The 23,467-nt window shown below is 40.9% G+C and overlaps 1 protein-coding gene across 1 annotated transcript in view; it reads right to left on the minus strand.

Moving 5' to 3' along the window:
• Positions 1 to 23,467, minus strand: part of GAS6 (growth arrest specific 6) — a 39,751-nt gene that overhangs the window by 15,219 nt on the left and 1,065 nt on the right. The window contains exons 3-7 of the mRNA XM_058045251.1: positions 10,144 to 10,168; positions 9,264 to 9,326; positions 4,691 to 4,813; positions 3,013 to 3,132; positions 881 to 1,006 (exon numbers count right to left, since the gene is read on the minus strand). Of these exons, the coding sequence (XP_057901234.1) occupies positions 881 to 1,006; positions 3,013 to 3,132; positions 4,691 to 4,813; positions 9,264 to 9,326; positions 10,144 to 10,168 (457 nt within the window). The remainder of the gene's footprint in view (positions 1 to 880; positions 1,007 to 3,012; positions 3,133 to 4,690; positions 4,814 to 9,263; positions 9,327 to 10,143; positions 10,169 to 23,467) is intronic.

Below are 23,467 nucleotides of genomic sequence, written 5' to 3' on the forward strand. Positions count from 1 at the left end.
ACTCAGCTTATTCTGTGAAATCTATTTTCACAGACAGATTCCGGCTGCCCAAAGATACATAGCAAGTCAGTGGGCAGGTTGGAAGCAGAACTCAACTACTTGTCTGCTGGAGCAGAGCCCTGGGCTTTAACTCCTAGACAACACTTCCTCCCTTCAGGCCCCTTCTGCTATGCCTGTAGTGACTGGCTTCTGCTCCTTGCAGTCAGGGAGTGCATATAAAACCTGAGTTTCTCATTCACTCTTTTCTTTTTTTCTTCAGCTATTTTTTATCTTCTTCACAAACAAAGGCAGGAAAGCAAACTGTGACAGCTGACAGGGATCTCTTCAGGCAGAGTTTAACACTTAACGCCCAACAGGACAGGTTGGAGTGTGATTTGAGTTAACTTAGACAAAAGGCAGGGAACAGTGCTGGTTTTGGAATACTTCCAAAACTTACTCTGTTGAGAAAGCTTGCGGCAGTGTAGCCAGCAGAACTCTGCATGGTTCCAGTACATGTTAAATTCCCAGTTCAGAGTAATACCACAAGACAGGCTTTGAAAAAAGAGCTACTGCTTTGTAACTTTTCTTGTCCTATGAAGAGACAGCAACATGCACAGATGCTTCTCAGCTTTCACCAAATCTTGCACTTGTTGAAATTTCAAGAAATCTCAGTACTTTGGCTCATACAGCTCGATTCCAGTCATCAAAGGTGACTGCAAACTCACTGAACTCAAAGGTGACTGCAAACTGCAAACTCACTCCTAACTACAGAAAGGGAACAGAACTCCAGTGTGTAAGCAAGATTAAAAAACAAATAAAAAAAGCTTTTACTGAAACTAAATTTCTGGGGTTCTACAGATTTAAGTTATATCATAAATGCTAACACATTTCTTGAGCTTACCCTGACAAGTTTTTCTCACATCATCGTACTTGTAGCCTGCATCACAAAGACATTCATATGAGCTTATTAAATTTTTACAGTGAGCTTCTCCACAGATGTCTGCTGATGCTGTGCATTCATCTATATCTGCAAAACAAGCAATTAAACAACTTCAGAGGAGTATAATCACTTCACTCTTCACATAGATTGAGCTTAGGGCAAGGAGATCCCTGCATTATTTTGAAAACTGAAAAAGACCAGTATCTTTAAGAATCTACTTTTAGGGTTAGCTAGCTATAAGAAGTGACTTCAGGCTTCAAAAATCAGTTGGTGTTTTTTACCTTAAGCCATTAACCACTGTTGGAAAAAGCAATGCAAAGTAAGCCAGGAGAAAAACTGTAAAACAAAATAACTACCACAAAACCAAAAAAGCACCACTGTCTCCAGCCTGGGGGACTGAAAGTGCAGGTTTATAAAAGCAACAGGCAGAAACTTAGGAGCGACAGCATGAATATTTTCCAAAACACTGAAAGAACACTCAGCCTATGGCACTCCAGACATTTCTGCTCTGTGTCCTCAGACAAGCAAACAATACATTTTCATATATTTACAAAGCTAAGATCTAAATCTGCTGGTCTGTAGAGGCAAGGGAGAATTGAAGCAGCCCAATTTGTCCCAGAGAACAAGCCATGCCAGAGAGACGTGGGGTTTTGCCATAAGGGCAGGCAATGAACTGGAACTGAAAGTCCATAAAAAAACCTGATTGTTTTCCTCACATGTTAACTAATACCCTGCAGAATCCCAGTGTTGACAAAACATTTGCAGTGTACTAAGAGTTTAATATTTACTTTTGCTTTCTAGTATGTGTTAAAACTACAATTACTCATGACTCTTGTTGATTTTCCCACATATGAGCAAACTGGCTGAATACCCAGTGTAGCTTAGCCTACAAATCAAGGCAAGAGGGAACTTTTGTGTGTATGCCCACAATGACAGGAACAAACATTTAAGAAGTCAAAATGCAATGATAAATCTGAGCTATCAATAACCACACCTGACAGTAATCTCAGCAGCTGGAAGGTCACACATTGAAGCTACAGAATGCTTATATAGCAGTGCTCACAGTGCTCTAGGAGACAGTACTGGGGTATGGAACAAATGTACACACACAGCAAAACAAACACATATGTGAGCCCCTTGCCAGCCACCTGTCCATGCTGGCTCGCACCAGAGGGCAATTCAAAAGTGAAGTTGGCTCTTCTAAGTTGGTTAGGAAAGGATACCATGTAATCTATCACTTTTTAGAGTGTAAGTGAAATAGAAACAAAATCTTGCTGTTTTTCTTTTTGCTGGTAGCATTAATAAATTGTTCAGATCATGTATGCAAATTGTTTAGAAATATGTCATCACATCCATCTCTAAGGGATATATGCGTCTTTTTTCATAAGATGTGGCTGTAACTTTAACAGCCACCTGTTGTTGAGTTACTGAGTTTGTCTCAGCATGCAGTCTCTTAACACTTCTAAAATCTCAGTTGCTTAAGTTTTGGTTATGTAAATTCATTCAGCAGTTTCAATCAGAAACTTCAGGTCCTCATTTTCTGTTCTCAGCTGGTATGTAAAATAGCTGCCAAACTTCACCAGGGCCTTTCTACACCTATTAATATTGAGTTGCAGTGAATTTAGCCATCTGTATCTATCTGAATTCATCAGCAGCTGCACACATACAAATCTAAAACAATAAAATAAGAAACACACAAAACAAAAACAAATGGTTCACATACTACAACACTGTAAGACTGGAAAGAATCATAACAACACATCTGGCCAGCACTTCCTCCTCGCAATGTCAGGATATGAGGGCTGATCAACTAAACCAATTTAGCACAATCCAAGCCACAAATCCTCCATGAATCACGCCTCTGTTACGGTCTTGAGAGCTTCATGGTCCAACTGCTGACAAGCCCAGGCATGTAGGCTGGCTGGAGCACCCAGCACAACCCCAGTGGAGTAAAGTTAAGAGGAGCTACCAGCAAGATTCTGCTGGGCTAGGGAGCAGACCAGGACTGCTCAGGGCAGCCCAGCTCCCCAGAATACAGACACAAGTCACGAAGCAACCCGCTGAAGCAAACTGAGAGTCCCAGCAAAGCTTACCTTCACATATTTTGCCATCTTTAAGAGCATAACCACTGTGGCACGAGCACCGGTAGCTGCCTAGCTTGTTGAGGCAGAGCTGGTTACAGCCGCCGTTCTGCGTTCTGCATTCATCAATATCTACATCAAAAGAAAGTGCCACAGTCAGCTGTTCACATCTGTAAATGATCAACAGAGTCACAGTGCAACAGGCATTGGCAAGGAGAAATATCAAACAAGAAACAGTATTACAGATGCAATAAGTGATAACAAAAAGCACAAAGATTTCTTTCAAACACTTCATGTGTATAAGCTCAAGTTTGTTTAATTTACCAAAAAAAAAAAAGGGAGAGAGAAGGATCTGTAACTGAATAGTATCTCCTTCACAGCTCTGAGAATACATAAAAGTATCTTTAGTCACTGTGGAGGCAAGGAAACTTGTTTGCAGAAGCAAACTACTTATGTATTTTATATCATAACTAAGTACTAAAATTATGCTATGGCCAGTAATTCAGGACAAAAGCTTTAAATACAACAGGAACACTATATTGTTACTATTACAGAACTCATGAGAACAGAGGAAGTTCCAAGTTCAAACCTGGAACATTTGTGAACTTAACTGTGCCCCACTGAAATTGGCAGCAAAGGCCTGTAAAGTCCAGCAGAGCCTGAGTTTCACCCTCAATCTACCCGACCTGCTCATTATACCCTGCTTGTCTATGGCACTCCAGAGTTAGCTGATGGGTAGAACAGCATGTCATGGCATTTTATAATAAAATAAGGAAATATGCTTGAGACTGATAAGAGCCTGAGCTCTCAAAGCCAACTGGATGTGGACTGATCTGCTTTCTGAATTGATTAAATAAGATGCTTGAGTGATCCTATAAACTCATCACAATATTTACATGAGAAGGAAAGACTTGGATCTCCTGCTGTCTTGGGTGCCACAATTCTGGAATGGCTGAATACAATTCTAGTCATTATTTACTACTGGCAAGCAAAAAAGCAGTGGCCCTGACAGGAAGCCTTGCAGGCAGAAGAAAAAGAACCAAAGTAACCAGAAAACAAGAGGAGGGAAGATAACTTGTAGAGAAAACTCTGTGGGCAGCTGGAACTTCTTGCACGAATAGTTTCTGTCTGAAATTCTCTTTTGAGGCGATGGAAATGCACCAATGGAATATGTGGAATTAAGTGGACATGGAATAAGGTCAGACTAGCAAGGAGCCTTCAACAGACTAATTTTATCAATCTGTGTGTCATCAGACTCAAACCTCAACTTGCCAACTGGAAGTCGCTGCTCCCACTGCAGGGATGCTAGATGGGAAGATGGGCCAGCTTCTCTGGCTCTGTGGTCTGTGATCTGTTACGCCAGGGTTCACAGCAGCAGCTGATGCAGCTCTGCTTGAAAAGCCACTACTACTCTATTTCTGCTGCTGCTTTCAGAGGGGTGGAGCAGAAAGTTGGGCCATAACTTCCGCGATTACACAGCCAATACCAAGCTGAGCTCCATTAGAATCATACAAAAAAGTTGATGTGAAAAACTACCTGTTTCCCAGAAGGGTAAAAACATGAACAATGTGTAACCCAGGTTCAGTTCTGTGACTTGAATTGTGCAACACAGCATCAGTGACCATTTGAGAATACAGGAAAACCCAAAATATCTTTGTTACAAGAATAAAAGATAATGAAACCAAATTACCTTTTTCACATTTCTTTCCCTGCCAGCCACGCTTGCATTCACAATAGAAATCCCCCTTGAGATCTTCACATTTGATGGTCCCTTCTTTGTGACAAGGATTGGGAGAACACTGGTTTGGCAAATCTGATTTACACAAGGAATAAAAAAACCAAAACAAAACAATACATTGAAGTCACTGGCAACCAGGTGTTTCACTCTCATTAGAAGATGGAAAGCTTAACCAGTATTGGGGAATCACTGAAAAATACTTGCACCAGGCAAAACTGTAAGCTGATTCTTAGTGCTCACATGCCAAACAAGCTGTGCCAGGAATTTTACAGAGCACATGCAGTGGAATTCACTTAATTGCAAAAGGGAGTGAGCTACCACCCCCATATCTGAAGGACATATCTTGAAAGAAATAACTTAAAGTAGCTTATTTTTCTACTCTCACTAATTTTTGAGAAAAATAAAAAAAGCAGTATCAACTAACGTACTCAAGAAAGGATGGGTACTCTTTTCAATCACCTTTGGTAGTTAAACTGATAGATTTCCAGCTATTTTAAATGAAAATTTTTATTACATAGAATGAAAATAAAAAAGGAATACCCATATAACAACAACCGAGGAATAGCAAACCATTAATCCAGTTTACAAAGAACACAATGTTCATAAGGGGATTTTTAAGCCAAGTTCCAGGACCTGGCAATGAGTTTCCTCATTGGAAAGAAGCAGGGGAGTAGTCACCACACTTTGGTAATGACTGAGGGAATAAAAATCTAAGAGTCATGTAGCCACTCACCAGCTGTAGTCACCTGTCCAAATTCACCTACCCACTTACCTGCACAACACCCAGGGACAGTGCTTCACAGAGGTGGCTAAAGGAAGGATGAGAGAACACCCTTGTTTCCACAAAAAATGAGTTGGTAGCTATCATTGTAGTAATCTGTTAACACCAGTGCTCTAGATCAGTGGTCTTCAAAAACATGAATGTGTTAACTGTTTCCACAACTTTAACCAGAAGGAACAGTGCAGAAGCTCATTTTGCAGATTGAAAAGCTCAAGAGCCTTTCTTTTCGCATATCTCCTCCCAGCATTTGAAAGTGCCCAATGTGTACACACTGAGTGAGCAGCAGCAGAAAGGACCTGCACTGGTTTCCATGCACTGGTTCTGCTGAGTCCAGTATGGACTCTTGATATTCTAAACATGACAGGGAGGCTTTCAGGAAAGGAACTGTTTGTAGATTAGCAGCCCCATCAGACTTCTCAAACTGAGAAAAGTCAAGACTTCTACTTTTGTCAGGAGTACTATACTGCTACATGTCTCTCCTTAGCTTCCTCTGTGTGACCCTGAAAGTCACTGTCATGACCAGCTGCTTTGAAAGAACTTTTAACACTGCTGTGAGTGCAGGCAGCAGCAGCTGCAGTTGATGTCTCATAAAGCACTGAACAGCACTTTTGTTTGCACTGACTGTCTTGGATTTAAATCTTAGGTGGTTGAGGTTGGCAGGCATCTCTGAGGTCACTTGTGCCATCTCCCTGCTCAGGCAGGGCCACCTGCAGCTCAGGACCATGGCCAGAAGGCTTTTGATTATCCCAGGGATGGTGACTCCACTGGGCAGCCTGTGCCAGTTCTGGTTCACTCTCACAATGAAAAAGCATTTCCTGATGTTCAGACAAAACCTTCCAGCTGTGCAGAGCTGGGGCAAAGGCACAGCCACAGAGCCCAGGCTACAAAACAAAACACAGCTACATGGGCTGTCTTGACAGCCACCTGCCAGAACCCCTCCCAGTAAATCCCTGCCCAGCTGACACACTGCTGGGGGGAGGAGCTGGGGAAGGACAGGCCAGGTTAAGGTGGCAATGAGCCACCACAGAGCAAGCCTGTCCTGGATGTTCCTTGTCTTAGATAGACCACAATGTTTACATTAAACAGAATGGTTTAGGTATAGTATGCCAAGTTTTGGGGGTTTTTTTTGTGTTTTTTTTTTTTTTAGCAGCACACCCCAAACCTCCTAAATATGGCAGTGTTATGTGATAAGCAAATCCAGTCAGCAGGGTTATACATAATTTATCTGGTATATCCACAAGTTTTTGATTCTTCCCCTCAAACTGGATTCTGACATGCCTTGCAGAGCCACATGGTAGTAACAATGCCCAGCAGGGTAATAACCCAGGGTATAATCCATGGATATCAACCACAGAGATTTCTATCACATCAGCACTGTGCTGATTGTTTGCTCCCTCTTATCACAAGAGTTTGAGAACATAAGTCACACTCTTATTACTCTTCTGGTGGTTTCACAGTTGTGTTATTCTGCTGGCTTCATAGAAGATGCTCCTGATTGAAATCATTGCAAAAGAAAAAAACAGAGCTCTTGTTTCCATTCCTTTACATGACAGATTTTAGCAAAGCTGTTAAAAGTAGTGATGAGCATGTCCTTTTCATGTGCTTTGAGCTGTCTGATACCACCTATGAAGCTCACAAGTGCAGATAAAGAATAGAAGTACCAATTCCATCTTTGAAATCTGTGTGGAAACAAGACTTTTTTTATGCCTACTGACTGCCATTTTTAGTTCATTACTTTGTTCTGTGAACTTATTTTTTGATACCCAAAAAATTGTTCATATTGAAACTTCATAAAATGCTAGGCTGCAGATAATATTACACTCAGTAACTTAATAGTCAAAAGCAGGCACATATGATCTAACAAAAATATCACTGAGTTTTTTGAGGCCAATTCATTTCTCAAAAGTCCTGCAGAACTTTCCAAAGCACTGCAGAACCAAATCCTTAATCCCTAGATGACCTGCAGGATCTCTTTTAGAAAACGATCCAGATATGCAGAGAAAGTATCAATATCCATGTATAAAGTAAGCATCTATCTGTAAAGCAATTATAAATACTCATTGCAGTCAGTGGAGACAGTACAATAAACAGAGTTTGTGGAGGGACCCAGGTCTCCTCAGAGCAGACACAGCTTGGCTGGGGAATCCCTCTAGAACCAGAGGAGATTAACTCTCTGCTAACTCTGATGGGAATACTGCTCATGTAAGCACCCATGATGGAAATACCTATTTACTCTCTGTATCAACTCTTCTGAATCTAGAGGGGAATCCTAGTAGTAGCCTTATCTTACAAGTTTATGAAATTAGGAATCCTCACATATTCCATCTAGCCTGCCTAATCACTGTCATACTTAAAATTTCTGCCTTATTTCCAGTATAAACTTGTGCAGTCAATCACCCTCCAGCCCTCAGGCTGTTCAGTAGCTTTGTACACCAGGTTAAAAGAACATTCCACTGCCTTGTTTTGAGAGGAGAAAGGCTGTTAAGAAACAAAGTTTAGAAGTGTCTTGCAGGCACAAACTCATAGAGCTACATAGTCTTATGGCAGCATCTGTGAAAAATTAAGAGACACACTAGCACTGGCCAAGCACGAAGCCTGTCACTCTTCCAAGCGCGCTTCAGGCTCCTTCTCTGTTACTGCTCCTGTGAATTGATGATGGCTAGCCAAAACTCAGCCATTTAAAAACCTGTTAATATTTTAATGGGGGAAAATATTATCATTTTCTTTCCAAACCACTGCATCTGCAATGGGCAGAAATCCCTAAAAACAATTATTCAGCTTTTATTTTTTTCAGTTTTTTCATCACTACCCTTTAGACTCTCATTTCTGAGACCCTGATTAGATCTTTGGAACAAGTGTTCCCAGTGGATATCACCATTTTCAGCAGAAACTCCTGCCTCTTTGCTCTGCCACACGCACAAGTAAATGTAAACATTCAGCCTCACATCCCACTTTGGACAAGCTGGCATACTGCAGCCAACACAGGTATCACACATCTGAGAATTCTCAGGTCAAAGGACTCACCATCCATAAGTGATACTGCTGCAATATGTGAGGGAAATTCTTCACATACCACTCATTAATCTTGGAATTCAGTCTTTTAAAAGGTTGTTTTAATGCAGTTTATTAATGTAAAAAGTTTACTAGAGGCAACTAGAAAGGTATTAGAAGAATTCATTAAATTTTCTTCTCTAGTGTTAGTGAAGGATAAAAAAACCCCTTCACCTTCTACAAAGTTATCAGTTTGGCTTCCAAACTGATTTGAGGTTTTAAAGGTAGCAATATTCAAAGCATAGTCACATAATACATTAAACTGATCTCTTAAAGCAAAGAAGACTGGCACAAGCCTGGTTTGACTTTAAATTTTTCTTGAGGTTCCTTCATGGGGTAAGCCAAAGCTAGCATTCAAGGGAATAGAAAACAAGGGGCCAACCATTGTGTACCTTATGCCTTATGGCACTTCCTAGTTCTTGTCCCTCTTGCTTCTCATGTTATTCAAACTTTGGGAAACTGGTGGGAAAGAAACTTGCATCATAAAATATCAAAGCACTAAAACATGACAGCAAGGTGGCATTAGGTTATAAAATGGGAAAGATTTTGTTTAGTCGTATGGAATCTTAAGCCTGGAGAATAGGAAGACCAGTATTAAAATACTACCAAAACCAGAGATGGCTGAGCTAGTCCCACACCGTCAGGTAGAATAAGAGAACATTTAGCTACAATATAAAAACCAGAAATGCTTACTATGAACACATGTAAGGAAATCTGGATTTCTCGTATACGGCGACCCATATTTCTGAATACAAGCTGAAAAACAGAAAATGAAATTGTTATTGTTGCAGTGGTGAAGGACAGCTGTTCAAAGCATGTAAAATGATACCTGGCCTGCAAGGATTTGGAAGGTGGATGCTAAATCTATCCAATATTATCATCTCCCAGATGCCTTGAAACTCTGAAGTTCATTGAAATCTTTTAGCTTTGCTGTACAACAGTTAAAAGCCATTTGAAGAAGATGATCACTTAACCAGATGCTACTATGATTCTAAAACTATGATAGTAGCTACTCCAATTTGACCATCTAAACTTCTTAAAATATCTAAAAAGTACATGTTTTTTTCTCCCACTGTGGCATTTGTAATCTTAAATACATAATTTTTAACACAAATAGAAAACAGTATGATGCCATGACTATGATACAGTCACTAGAATAAGCCAGTAGTTGAATTTGGCACCTGTTTCTTTTTTAAAAAGAAATCTCCTTTTCCTTTTCTCTTTAAAAAAGAATCTCATTTATAAAAGGAGATTAGTTAAAAACTAACTTCATTAAAAAGGGAAAAAGGTAGAAAACTACAAATTATTTCATAACAAGCCACTGATATATATGCAACATCAAGATTTCAACATGCAGAAAACACAGAAAGCATCTGGGTCTGCAAATGTACACATAAGTAAAAAAACACACCCCAAAGTACAATAAGGAACATAAAGTCGATCTTAAAAGTTAGCAATGCAATCAGATTGCAATCAGATTTCCATCCCTTAGCAGAGACTTCAGCTGTGACAAGCTCCAGTGTTAGGCACATACCAGCACTCCCACAAAGTGGAAATAAAAGCTGCAACTCACCCAAGTATTTCGGGTAAAAATATTCCTGTAGAAGGGAGAAAAAAGAGCACAGATTTATTGAATTGTATTTGCTTCTATTTTCATGCTATTTAAGAGCTGCTTTAGTGGTCTTGTATGGCAGTTATTTAACAATTCCAAACACCTAATTTCCTTTTATTCAGAACCAGAAGCAGCAGAGTATTAAACATGCATTTTGTCATTTGAAAAGCAAAGCAACATTAGTTTGTCTCAAGGTATTTTTTGATGGCAGCTGATCTGGTCAGTGACTGAGCATGAAGACACCCTCCAAGCTGCTGCTGATGGCATGAGATAGGGGAAAGAATTGGAACCTGGGGCAAACCTAGAGGGAAGAGTACAGGATCCTTCAGTCACCCTGTGCCTCCTCAAAGGCATTCTGCTGATGCAGGGCATGAACACCACAGGAAAGCACTTTTTGCTCTTGCAAGGAGCACCCTACAACTCAAACAGTACCCATTGCTGTACCACACATCACATCCTGGATGCTCAAAGAAGGGAGCAATGATGCTTTGCAAGAGAGGGGAAAATTGACATCCATTTCTCTAAAACCAGGCTGCAAAGGGCATTGCCATTCCTCTCATGCCACAAGGTCATGCATTACTGTTCCCTACTCTGCAAGAACAAAGTGCAGCCATACAGTGAGAGCAGCATCACTGTGCTGATGTGATGTGAATCCAACCTTGCATGATGGAATAGTCAGCCTGGTGAGGCCTGGCAAGCCACATGACTGCTTGCACCAACACAGGGAAACAGCAGAAAAATGCAGTTGTGCTGCTTGGAAGAATGGGAGATTGGCTGAAGCTGACAATTGTATCACATTCTTAAAAAAATACAAAACTTCATGGCCAGGAAAAAAGCATTTTTTTCCACCTTCATGCTGGTTTTCATAATATATGTCACTAATTCAAGTGCAGTTAAAAATGGTAATTGGGGTATTGAATGGGGAAAAACTTATGCATTGTATCAGTGCTTAATTTTTTTTAATAAACCACTTCTCAGCTAATTATGAAAGCATATGCACAGTATCATTTCCTTTTATGCAAGAGGAGCAATTTCCATATAACATTATATTCAGTGAGATTGGGACAGTAAATACCCTGCATTCTACAAAATTAAATTGGTCTATACAATGTGCAAGAGAAGAAACTATTTTATCTTCTCCACTTATTACAGATGTTTGGATTGGATCTACACAGGCATGTATAAACAACAGGGACAGGCACACACCATGGTTCAGTTTGATCTGGGCTGTCCAGTGCAATCAATTGCACTGCTGTCATTTACCAGAAGAATCAATTGCTTCTGGCAAATATGTTCCAGTTACTGAAATGCACCATGTAAATATTCAGCCTAAATTATGAGAGCATCAGCAAAGAAGTAGAAGCAGCAGCTTACACTAATGTTAATTTTCAATTCTGATATGAGAGTGATATTCTTGGCATCTTTTGGGGCTGAGCTTTGAAATGTTTCTTCAGCTTGAGATGTGTCATCAGAGTGATGAGCTCAGAACCCACTATGGTCCTTGCTCACTCCTTTTTTTTAAGGTTTAGTTAGGAAAAGACAAGTCATAAAAATGCAGTCAAAACAAAAATAAATCTAAGCAGTCTAAATATTCAGATGGGTGCTCATATGTGCTACAACCACAAATTGCACTTCAACTAGCACTTGAGGAGAAAAAGATAGGGGCATGTAATAAAATATTCCAAACATTTCTTTCATTATTTCCCCTTTGTTCCAGGTACTTCACAAGAATGTGCAGATAGATTTAACCACCAACAGGATAATCCAGACTCTGACAAGAACAACTATTCTGGCACTGACAGGACAATAATTAGGAGCATTCATATTCATGGCTATCAGCCTAATTGCTCCATGTCAGTGGTGGCAAAGGCATTTTCTCCTTGACCTCTGATGAATGAGTTGAGTGCTAGAAAAGTGGTACAGAATTTAGTTTTGTAAACATAACTTCCAAACTCAAACTGACTGTGTATTGATTCAATGCCAGTTGAACAGCAGATAAGTGAAATTCCAAGGCATTGTACCACCACAAGCTTCATTCTACAGAGTATGTAGCCAAGTGATTTAAACAGGAGGCTATTACTAGAAATTTAGCTCTTCTTTCCCTGTCTTTCTCATTTGCTTATGTTATACCAAGGCACTTGCTGATCAGTAGCACTCCTCCAGGTTTACAAAACCTGCTGATATTACTTTTCTAAAACAAAGACACGTGCTCACAGGCTTTAACATGACTCATTTTTGTATGATTAGCTTTTCATTTCTTTCCATAATCAATATTTCTTACAGTGGGCTTCTGTAAATACAATGACAATGCATTTACATTCAGAGAAAAGATTGATCAAGAATGAAGGATGAATGATCTTACACCTTGAGAAAAGGAACCTGCTTAAACTGCAGTCCCTTTTCAAAAAACACTAATGAGAAGTTTTCTCAGTTAAAAATTCAAGAGTGCCTAACTTGATACATATAAACATTATTTCTCATGTGACACTCAACTCTTCAATGTCTTTTCAGTTTTCTGTGATGTACTAAGGCTTAATGACCCCCAGATGCCAAAGAAAATGAAAATCCTACACAGGGTTAGGTCCCTGTTAAAAGTGTGCAACTCATCTTCTTTCCACTAGAAGTGTTCCGTTGTATTTTCAGGATCCTAAAAAAATGCCAAGAGAAATGCTTTGAGGCTTGCTAAGAAGGAGTTGGCAAAGATTCTCTGTTACTATTTTGCTGATTTCTCAACAAGTCACCTTCAATTTCAGGCTCAATAAACTTCTCACCATCCAGAAAGTCACACACCGTTCACAGGATCAAAACAAAGGAAGTTATTTAACTGTTACCACTAGGGTGGCAAAAATCACCACAGAATTATGTAAGTGTTAAATTTTCAGCTTGGATTCTGACAAAAAAGGTCAACATTTAAGTGTGGTCAGCCCCATCCCTTTAGATCTGCTTCCTAATTGCCGCTGAAAATAAAAGCAGGAGCAATTGGCTTTTTAAATAAAAAGCTATAAACACATACATGTTGGACATAAACATCCACTGGACAGGCTGCTGCACAGACACTGACCTCACCAAGCTCTCTAATCCTTCTGTCCAGTAGGAATGTCCCAGTGCTGGCAAAAGGAAGACAAAGGCTGCAGAAGCTTTGACCTCCACAAGAGACCAAACATCACAAACGTAGCCTCAAAATTCTAACCTCTGTGAGTGTTGCCAAGAAAACTTAAATATATTTCCACTTCTCTTCTTTGTGAGCCAGCAAACTTTCTGTCTGGCTGGCTTCTACCTATCAACCAGTTATGGCTGGGATGGGAGAAGCTACAGGACACTGGCAGCCTGTGGTGCCTGGTAACCTGAATGGTCCTTTTGTAAATCACATCTTTTATCTGCTGCCACTACAGGTCAAACTTGTAGTATGAGCTGTAAGTCACCCATGAGTTACACATCGTGTACCACCCAAAGCACAGCTCAGCAGAGATCGCAGGTAAAGAGGAAGGAACAGGAGAGCCTGGGAAGTGCCTGAGACGTGCACATCTCCACCCTTTCAGTGAGGTGGAAAGCAGGGCACCAGGCCAGCCTCTCCAGGCAGGTCCTGGCTTGCTTATTTCAGCTCAGTTCCAGAGATCCTGCTCTTGCTGCCCAAGAGACAGATCTGTGCTTTAATAGAAAGATTTAAGCTCTACAGTCCCCACCCACAAGAATATATGTACACACTGGAAGCAAGTCTTCTGATGCATTAAATGCAATTATTTGCTTCCACAACAATGTTGCAAGATCTGAGAGTGCATGCTTTTATTTCAAGGCAGAGTGACACCAAGCATGGCCATAAGAATTCTGTTCATGGGGCTAAGGTGCTCCTCTCCTACCTGCAACTGGAGCTTACTATTACCCTGATAAAACAGCTACTACAACACTTAGTCTGGATACCAAAGAGAGCATAATTTTAAAAGTGTCCTCAAAAAAACTAACCCAAGCAAATGACCCCCCCAAAAGTCCAGGTTGTTCATTTTTATTTTTGGCTTTTTTCCTTCCAAATGATAAGAACAGTTTGACTGGGGCCACCCCCAAATGCCTGTCATTGAAACAACTGAGGAGAACAGCAACATGAAGGTAAGAATTCACAGCTGTGGAGTGGAAGGGGCAGAAACACCTATGTCAGCCCCCCTGCCCAAAGCAAACCTACACTGGGATGGGGTCACCATCTATTTTCAACTCTATGGCCAAAGTCCACAGTGGTAAAATCCAGAAGTCACTAATTATACAGGGTATGCATTAGTCCTTTTTAGAAAAGATGGAAAAACACCAAATCAGAACAGGCATTAACATGAGTCACTGTACAAAAATAGCCCTTCAGAAAACATAACAATGACCCTGTCAACACCAGGAAAATGTTCTCACTGGTGCTTTACTTTAAAGTAATTGGTAACACTGGAGACCTCAGAAAAAAGGGCCTGCTTACTCCTGTTTATTTTGCTTGAGTAGCAGGTCAGGTAAGACTGTAAGGCACAGAATCTTATGAAAATCATGTTTGAGCTCTAGAGGCCACAAATAAAAGATGTAGTTCATAGGAAGGCTGCTCATGTTTCTGGACATCTGGCCCTTGGTGGCCCTGCTTGGACAAGGAGGGGACTGGAAGGAGGATGGACCAAAAGGCCTCCAAAAGGCCTGCCAACCTCAACCAGTCTGTGATTCTGTGATTGCAGCACCACTAACACTGGAGCATTTCACCGACTTCTGTTAGCAACAGTGATTTCTAAAAAGCACTTTCTCAGTTACCTAGTTACCTCTAAGACAGTAGCAACAACTCCCACATTATGCACTTTCCTCATTTCCATATAATGACTCTCCCTTTCCCTTTTCCTCTTTCCTTCAGGACTCAATGTTTGTCTTAGGCATGGCCAGACCTCATTCATAAATGTTCTTCATGTTTCCACACTATGGGCTTGCATTATCCTTGAAGAAATCTCTGCTTCCAACCATAACTGGCTGTAACTCAGTGTTTGCTAGTTTTCAACTGTTACAACATGAGAGTGCAAATCTCAGCAATGCTTGAGAACTCTCCTCCTTTTTTTAAAACAGCCCCAGACTTTAGGTGCACAGCAAATCTCACACTGCACAATATGGGCCTTCCTCCTGTATCAGGGCATGAAGCAGTTCTGCAATTCAGAATTTTAAATACATAGAATCAGTAGTTTCAGAATTTATCCTCAAATGAATGCCATGCTGCCTGCACAAGCTTTCCCTCTCATCATGAGGGACCCAGCACTCAGCCAGGGCAATGTGTTTCCTATTGTGCTTTGTGGCAATCTGTATTCTCCAGATGAAGAGCAAAGAGAACTTCTCCCCACAATTTGGCAAGTGAGGAGTTAGAGAAGCAAGTAGGTCACATTACAATCCAAAAGCAGCATCCAAGTCTCATCTCCTACCACCCCAGTTACAGCTGCTTCGGGTGGCTTTTAGGTTGTTTTTGTCCATTTGTCAAGTATCCCCTTCACACTGTCCAGCTACTCAGGTGCACAAAGCTGGGACTGCCTCTTTTACCAAGTTGTTGAAGTTTCCAAAACAGAAGCATCCAAGACTCTACTCTCCAGCATGACATCTTCCATGGAGACTGGTACCTCTGCAGAATCCTTGAGTCTGAAATAAAACCCATCTATTGTCATAACTTCCTTGGCTCTGTTCTGGACAGCAAGATTGTTTCCCAACAGCTTACTGAGGTGCCACTTCAGCAAAAACTGTTTCTCTGCAATGAGGAAAAACCAACCAATGATTGAAATGCATAATTAAAGGAGAGAAAAAAATTACTGGAAGGAAACAGAAGACAAAAAAATGTTTATGTATATCACAGAGACTTTACATTTTGTGAAGATGCAGGGGGCATGGAGACATGATTTCTATAGGTGGCCACAGGCAGGGTTTGACTAGACAGTAAACAGCATTAAATGGATATAACTGGTGCCAAATACTTCAACAAAAATAATTTGTAGTGTGATTCCAATTGGTTGCATGTGCTTTTAAGTTATTCTGACAGAAATCTGATCATAAATGCCTTGAGGTTTCCTCCACTGCTTCAGAACTGAAAGGCTACTTTCCCTCCAGCTGCAATAATGTGCAAGATCTCAATTTGATGACAAATGTCATCTCACTCAATGTTGCTTGTTTGAATCTTTACTTTTGCAAGAGTTACAGTATTTGTATGTAGTAAACTAACATTTGCTCAGACAATTTAGTCAAATTAAGGAAAACAAAACATGTAACATAAGTAAAAGGCTGTCTCTCCAACACCATCCATATTCACTCTGTAATTATTTTATCCATATTTAAAACAGAACATGTCATATATCCTATCAAACGTGATTTAAATATCTATGCTCTCTCATGGACTCTGTGGCATTTTATCCACTTTAGTTTTCCCCCTCCTTATAATGTAATCACACTGTTTCTTTGGATCTTGCTTAATCTGCAGAGGTTGCAACTCCCAGGAGCAGCACGCAATCACATTAAGGCATTTAAGGATTCACACTCAGAGGGCACAGGCAAGTAAGGAATAGGGAAGTGACATCTTAGATGATACCAGACTCTTGTGACAGAATCCGGTCTCATACTTCCCTGTTCATTATTTTCATAATTAAGCAACTTTTGCTTTTCTGTTCTTGTCCTAAATATTTTCTGGAATTGAACTACACCTCCCTGTTCCAGGAATCAGCCAAATATGGTTGCTTTCCAGGAACATGTAATTCTGTGCAGGGCAAGCATGACCAGTTCTCCTTTTATCTCTTCATTTGTGTACCCTTCTGTCCTGGCAGGTGTGTAGAGTGAAGACAACACAAACAATTGCTCCCCTCTCTGGGTATCCTCCTTACTTCCCAACTTTGCTCTTCTAGTTCCCACTGCTGATGCTCAAAGGAACAGGGACAAAACACAAAGCCATCAATAAGTAAATTCCACACACATGTGGGGAGCCTATAGAGCAGCAGTCATAACAAAACTGTGATTAAAGCAAAGATACAGAAGAGAGACCTGCTGAAAAACTTCAGTCAGATTTTCCAAGGCTTGGTTGTCCATTCATTGCTTTGACAGGCTGAGCTCTGACAACCATTTCTGTTTCTCTTGCACACCTGGCCTTCCTTCCCATCCTAACTCAGGCTGTCCTTTCCATTGCCAGTCTCCACTGGACTGGGGAACCAATCCAGCTGCAAAATTACCATTTTTCTCTGCAGGCTACTTTTCTTTAGGTTAAGTTACTTTAATTGGTTCATGCAATCCCCCAAATTGCTGTGCAAGGAGGGTGAAAAGAACAGGCAAAGCAGTTGCTTATCTCTACTACAGCAGCTGAATCCCCAGTGTGAAACCAAAGCTTGAAAAGCAATGTGAGGGGAAAAGTAAACCTTGCTGCTCTGCTCCTTCTCAGTTTCTTCTAAATCTGTGGTCATGCTTCCATCCTTGTTCTTCATACTTAGTGGAAAATGACTGCTTGTAATTCATTAAGCTCACTCAGAGTATGGAATACACATGAATCACTGCTGCCAATTTATACACATTCAATGTTTCTCTTACCTGATTCTTAGGCAGATGCACTAAAAACTTATATTAATTCCCTGTAGACTGCTAATTTTCTTTTTAATTTAAAAAACAGAATGAGATGAGTTCATGGCCAAAAAACTGTTTTCTTAATTTTTAATTGACTTTTTCGCCTTCTTACGTAATTATTAATACTTATTGTACTGCTCTAGAAAACTGACTGACCCTAACTTCATCTACTTTTTCTATTACTATCCATCTTGCAACCAGTATAAATCCCCCCCCTTCAATTTGTCATTCTTAGCATCTTATTCCATCCTATCTTCAAACAGTCCCTCAGCACATTATTAGTCCCTTTTGTCTTCTCTTGCTCCTTCTCTCCTGCTGCACAGGACATTTAGCATGCACTACATCTGTGATGTGGTGTGTCAGTATTCCCAGGTCTATTCTGGATTTTTGGGCTGCTCTCCCATGAGTGGAAACTGATACAGATCAGGCAGGTATGAGTGCAGTAGAGCTGATGGAGTTGTGTCTGCTTCCACCAATGGCAAACTTCACTCACCCTTCTCAAAATCTTCTGATAAAGCAGCATTTAGCCAATAAATGCCTGATCTGCCTCCTAAGGCAGGCAGGAGTATTTTTGTCACCCTCCTGCTGAACACCACCACTGCCAAAAAATACTGTGTCTGTACTGCAAAGTAGATGGGAGCATCCAGGCCCACAGTCCCAATCCTTGTGCCTTGCAGATCAGTTAGACCCACTGGATTTTGGTACAAAGCTCCCTTGTCTTTTATACCAAACTACAGGGAGAAGGAAAGAAAGGGCAGGGAATGCACCTGGTGGACACACGGATCTCATCCCAGCAGGCTGGGATGCCACTGTGGCATACACCTGGGCACTCAGATTTTTACTTGCTTTTTCTCTCCTTCAACCCATTCCTGGACAAAGTCTAAGTATCCCTGTATTTTCTTTCTCAAAGGCTATTAAGCAGGTATCACTGTGCCTGGAAATCCATTCTTACATGTATTGAGTCCAAGCAGGTTAAAACATCAACACAGAGTTTTCCAGTAACTCCTCCTCTCTCTCTGCACCAACAAGAAGAGATAAAGAAATTTATACAGATAAAAATCTAGCCCTCTCTCCATGCTCTGCCAAAATGTCAAAACAAATCAGTATATTGAGAAGAACTGTCACAGCAAATACAACCAGATTTTTGCCTGGTTATTAAAGGAATATTCTATACAGGGATGATGAGATCTGTATCTAAAGATGATATCAGTATTTTCCATGTCTAGACTACACAACATTCACTAAATTACTCAAAGAAATCTTACACTGCTTTACTCTCCCAGCAACTCCTCTCCTCCCTCTACATGCCTTCATACTTTACTGATTAATATTTACAAGCGTGTGTCTACCTTGTTATTCTTAGAAATAACATGTAAACATTGCCTGACAAGCATGCCTCCTAAAAGATCAGAATGAAGTCTGGATGACCCTAGTCCATGGATGAAGCTCATCTGTGTTATCAAGACCATGTCATGTTATGGAACACATAAAAAATAAAACCAGTGAGCCATCAAGAAGAAAACCAACCAAACTGACCCTTACCACACCCTATAAATTGCTTCATCTTCATTTCAACTTCTCAACAAACCCAGCCTAGCAGAAAGAATGCTGACATTGCCGGATGTTTTGTTAGGATCAGTAATTTTCAAGACAAGATTGCTAAAAGCCCCCAGAAACTTGGTCTGGTGTCACTGCTGCCCTTGCCACGAGTGGGACAGTGGAGTAGATTCCTCTTCAGCTCCAAGTTATGCTGTGATTCTCTGCCAGTGTTTTGTGTATCTGACAAGCCGTAGATTTTAAAAACATTTTGGATGCAAGTCCCTCAAAATGTGGAATTTTCACGTGTCTGCCTATGAATCAGATGTGCACTCTGCACGCACATGGAAACCAGCTGGCTTTGCACAGTGCTCTACCAAGGGCCAAATCCACAAACAGTAAACACAGGTGGCCAGGCTGACCTACATCAGCGTTTCTGGGGTGCCTAGCACTTTTCAATGCATTCAGCACAGCAATTTCTAAGGTGAGCTGCAGGAAGAGCAGTAATTCTTCAGCAGTAACAACAGCAAGCAAGATGTGCAGGGACAGATGCTGCACTGGGGTACCAAAGGATAAGAGGCTGCATTCAAACATCTTCCCTATGCTGAGCCTTTCAAAGCAGAGAAACTCCTTGCACAAAGACACTTTTTTCTTCAGTGAAATGCAATGTTTCTGAGAAGATCAGGATCTACACTCCCTTCTGCCCTTTGTTTTACATGCTTGGATGACCAGATTTTTAGAACGGGTCAACCAAATTCCAGAGCAGTTTATCAGTCACTTAACAAGCTGTAATACCTTGACTGCATACCAAGGTCAAATATTTCTGCAGTGCTGCTTTTATAAGGCCTTGTCAACATCTTAAATAAGATAACATTCTTATCTCTGTATCCAAGATATTTTGCAACTTCATCCCATCTATCACACCTAGCATGTATTTTGAATAGATCACATTTAGAAACAGTCTACATACCTCCCATCAAGATGTTTCCCATCCTTCTTTTTTTTTTTTTTTTACCTCTATATTAACTTTTAATTTTTCTGTTTGGCACCTCTAGCATAAATGAAATTACAAAACAGGAACCATCCCAGAATTCTGCAGTAATGTTTAAGGATGCAATAATCAGCTTCATGGAAAAGGTAGGCTGCAAGACTCATTAATCCAGGCTACTTGCTTTTACCATGTATAGTCATACAAGTGGCACAGACTGAGTTTTGTTCTGCCTTTAAAAAAAAAATCTAAAAATGTTTCAATTGATCTTCCTTCCTCTAGTCTGAGCAAGCTGATATTTATATTTTCCGTAACATAAAAGACAAAAGCTGCACTGCCCTGCACATGAATGGCCCTTGGGCCCCGCCTGATACACTATTCTTAGCAGCTGAGGTAAGTAATCTCACACATGGCAAAATCCACATTCAGGTTTCAGAGAATGTGCATCTTCTGCTGGCTGCCTGCAGATGTTGTTATGGGAAGCTGATCACTGAAACAATGGAAGGCCCACAAGAAGGGTGCTCTGGTGTAGGTATGTGACATGTCAGTTCATTTACTGCTCTGTCCAGGAAATCGGTATCTTTCCCTAAAATTCTTGGCTAGATGTTACAATTGGCTGCATAAAGGTATGGGAAGCATGGGAAGCATCACATGAGCTGTTAAAAGCTTGCTTCGTCTTACCTCAACTTCTGGAACTGTTTTATTGATCCAGTTAATGCAATTTCCTATCACATCTTTAGATCATAGGTCGTAAAATTAACCCTTCAAATTCTCCTCACACAACCACAGGATAGTCAAGAATGGCAAGGTTGGTAAGGAAGACTCATACATTTCATTAGCATCTAATGGAGGGGAAAAGGGAAGAGGGACAACACTTCTGGTCTGACATCACAAGTCTTTCTTGAGGCTACCTGAGAAGCATCAAGATTGATCAACTAATCTGAAACTAACTTTCAGTTGTCAAGGCTGCAAGAGCATTGCTCCTGTGGGACAGTAAACAGCCAAATGCCCACATAGATGCTCATCTGCTGATTTAAAGCATAAAACCTGGGAGATGCAACAGGACAGACTGCACTGCTGTGTTTGTCATGGCTTGCCTGCATAGCCTCACAGAGCCCAGCACAGGACAAAAAGTACTGTAGCTGCTCCTTTCTGTACAACCTAAATAGTTAATCCATGTGGCCAGGTTCAGCAGGCACATGCAGAAATTTCATCCTTCCTAAACTACAAGGAATCTTCATCTGTCAACAGCAATCTCTTCATTTCCCTCATGGATCAGCTGCAGCCTGGCAATATGCTGAAGCATGACTGCAGTTACTGTAATTCTTCAAAAAGCTTGGTGTTGTTCACAACAGGTTTTGGCTTTCCTAAGTCTCAACTAGCTTCCTTCTTCTGTCAGTCACTGGGGCTGGATGTACAACACAGCATCAGTGAAATGGCAGCACAACAGCTCCCTACTGTTTAAAATACACTTCCACTGTGCATTAATATTCTGTCCATGAAATCCAGTTACTGCTGAAAGAGTAGTCACCTATGCACTATAAAACAGTGAAGCCTTCCAGTGCAGAGCAGCAGCAGCCCACATACATAACCTCTGCCACCATGCATTGGAAAGCTGCTACTCAACAGCAGCTGCTGCTTTCCCATCACATACTGATTGCAAAAGCGAGAGGAAGGGCCAGAAATCCCCCTGATATATTACAGCACACTGGCTTCTCAATCAAATTGAAGCAAAGTAATGCAAGGACTAGGACATACTGCACTTAACAAGCAACTCCACAGCTCTTGGGAGGTTTGTGTCTCGGAAAAGGTGGGATCTCATGCCACTGCAGATCTAAGTGTCCTGGTGTAGAGGGACATGTTAGGGGGCACAGACACTGGAAACCATCTAGCCTTTCTTCAGGTTTTCAGAACAAAGTGCAACCTAGCAGCAATAACAAAGGAAATGCACCAAAAATCAAAATCACTTGCAATAACAGAAAGCCAGCATTGTCCTACAAAACACACTGAAAGTATGATGGCATCTTAAAGAATTTCCATTACATGTGAAAAGATTTTAAACCAAAATGATTTCACTATTGTCATTTCAGTAGGAGAACTGTGTATTCTTTACAATTTACAAAATCTGTAACCAAACACTGTTAAAAACTCCTGACAAATTTGTACACTATCCTACCCTTAAACTAATCTATCAATATATCCCCTTTGGCTACCTTCTTGGCCAGCAGCCAGTTAATAAAAGTAGTAACCTTAGATCACCTTTGTTCCAGAAGGCTACAAAATCACACTCATCAGAGTTTTCCCTGTACTCACTGCTAAGTGATGAATATTTATATTGAGTTTAAAGTTATATTACTCAACACAAATACTGTAGTTGTGCCAGCCACTCTTACCCCATTACAGTTATCCACATTCTGGAGTAGCTGTTTTTGCAGAACAGAAGCAAACACTGCTACATGCAGATATGACTACAGGTACACATAAAAGGTGTAACATTAAACACTACCTGGGCAAGTGTTCCATATTAATCTTGAAAATAAAGATGGTCAAAACGACATCACTTTGCTTTCGCTGTGCTTACTACTGTCTTGTGACAGCAAGCTACTGCACTATCCAGTGCTGAGGCTGCCAATGAAGCACACGTGTCAAGACTTGCCTTACTGAAACATAAAACATCTCCTCTGCTAAATCCCTCCCCTGCCTGTGGTTTGTGCCTCTGTGTACACACACACGTGCTCACTCTCTCTCTCCCTGCCTCTGTCCTATCTTCTCCCTAGAGCATCATACCATTAACAGGAACATGCTGTGCAGAACTGAGCTTCAGTTTGAACACCAAGAAAATCTGCTTCCCACTGCTAAATCAATGCCAGAGAGTCCTTGCAATGAGAACAGCCTATCCAAAACAGTGTTGAGAGGAAGTGTAAAGTGGCTGGAGGAGTAAGCCAAGCTTAGTAAAGCATCTGCATGCTGCTCAAAGTGAGAAGACTGAAGTGAAAGTCAACCTTGATAAGACTGGAAAAGACAGCTCCGTGCATGGTGTGCAGTCTGTAACCGTGAGAATCCAGTGCTAGAAGTGCAGCAGCACCCCGTTCCCATATATGTGCCCTCCTGCTGTTGTAGTGACAGGTCCTGAACCTACTGATTCTAAATGCTGACCAAGCTGAATTGGCCCCCACAGAT

Source organism: Melospiza georgiana, chromosome 2 (assembly GCF_028018845.1).
Source record: "Melospiza georgiana isolate bMelGeo1 chromosome 2, bMelGeo1.pri, whole genome shotgun sequence".
In the NCBI taxonomy this organism is placed as follows: domain Eukaryota; kingdom Metazoa; phylum Chordata; class Aves; order Passeriformes; family Passerellidae; genus Melospiza; species Melospiza georgiana.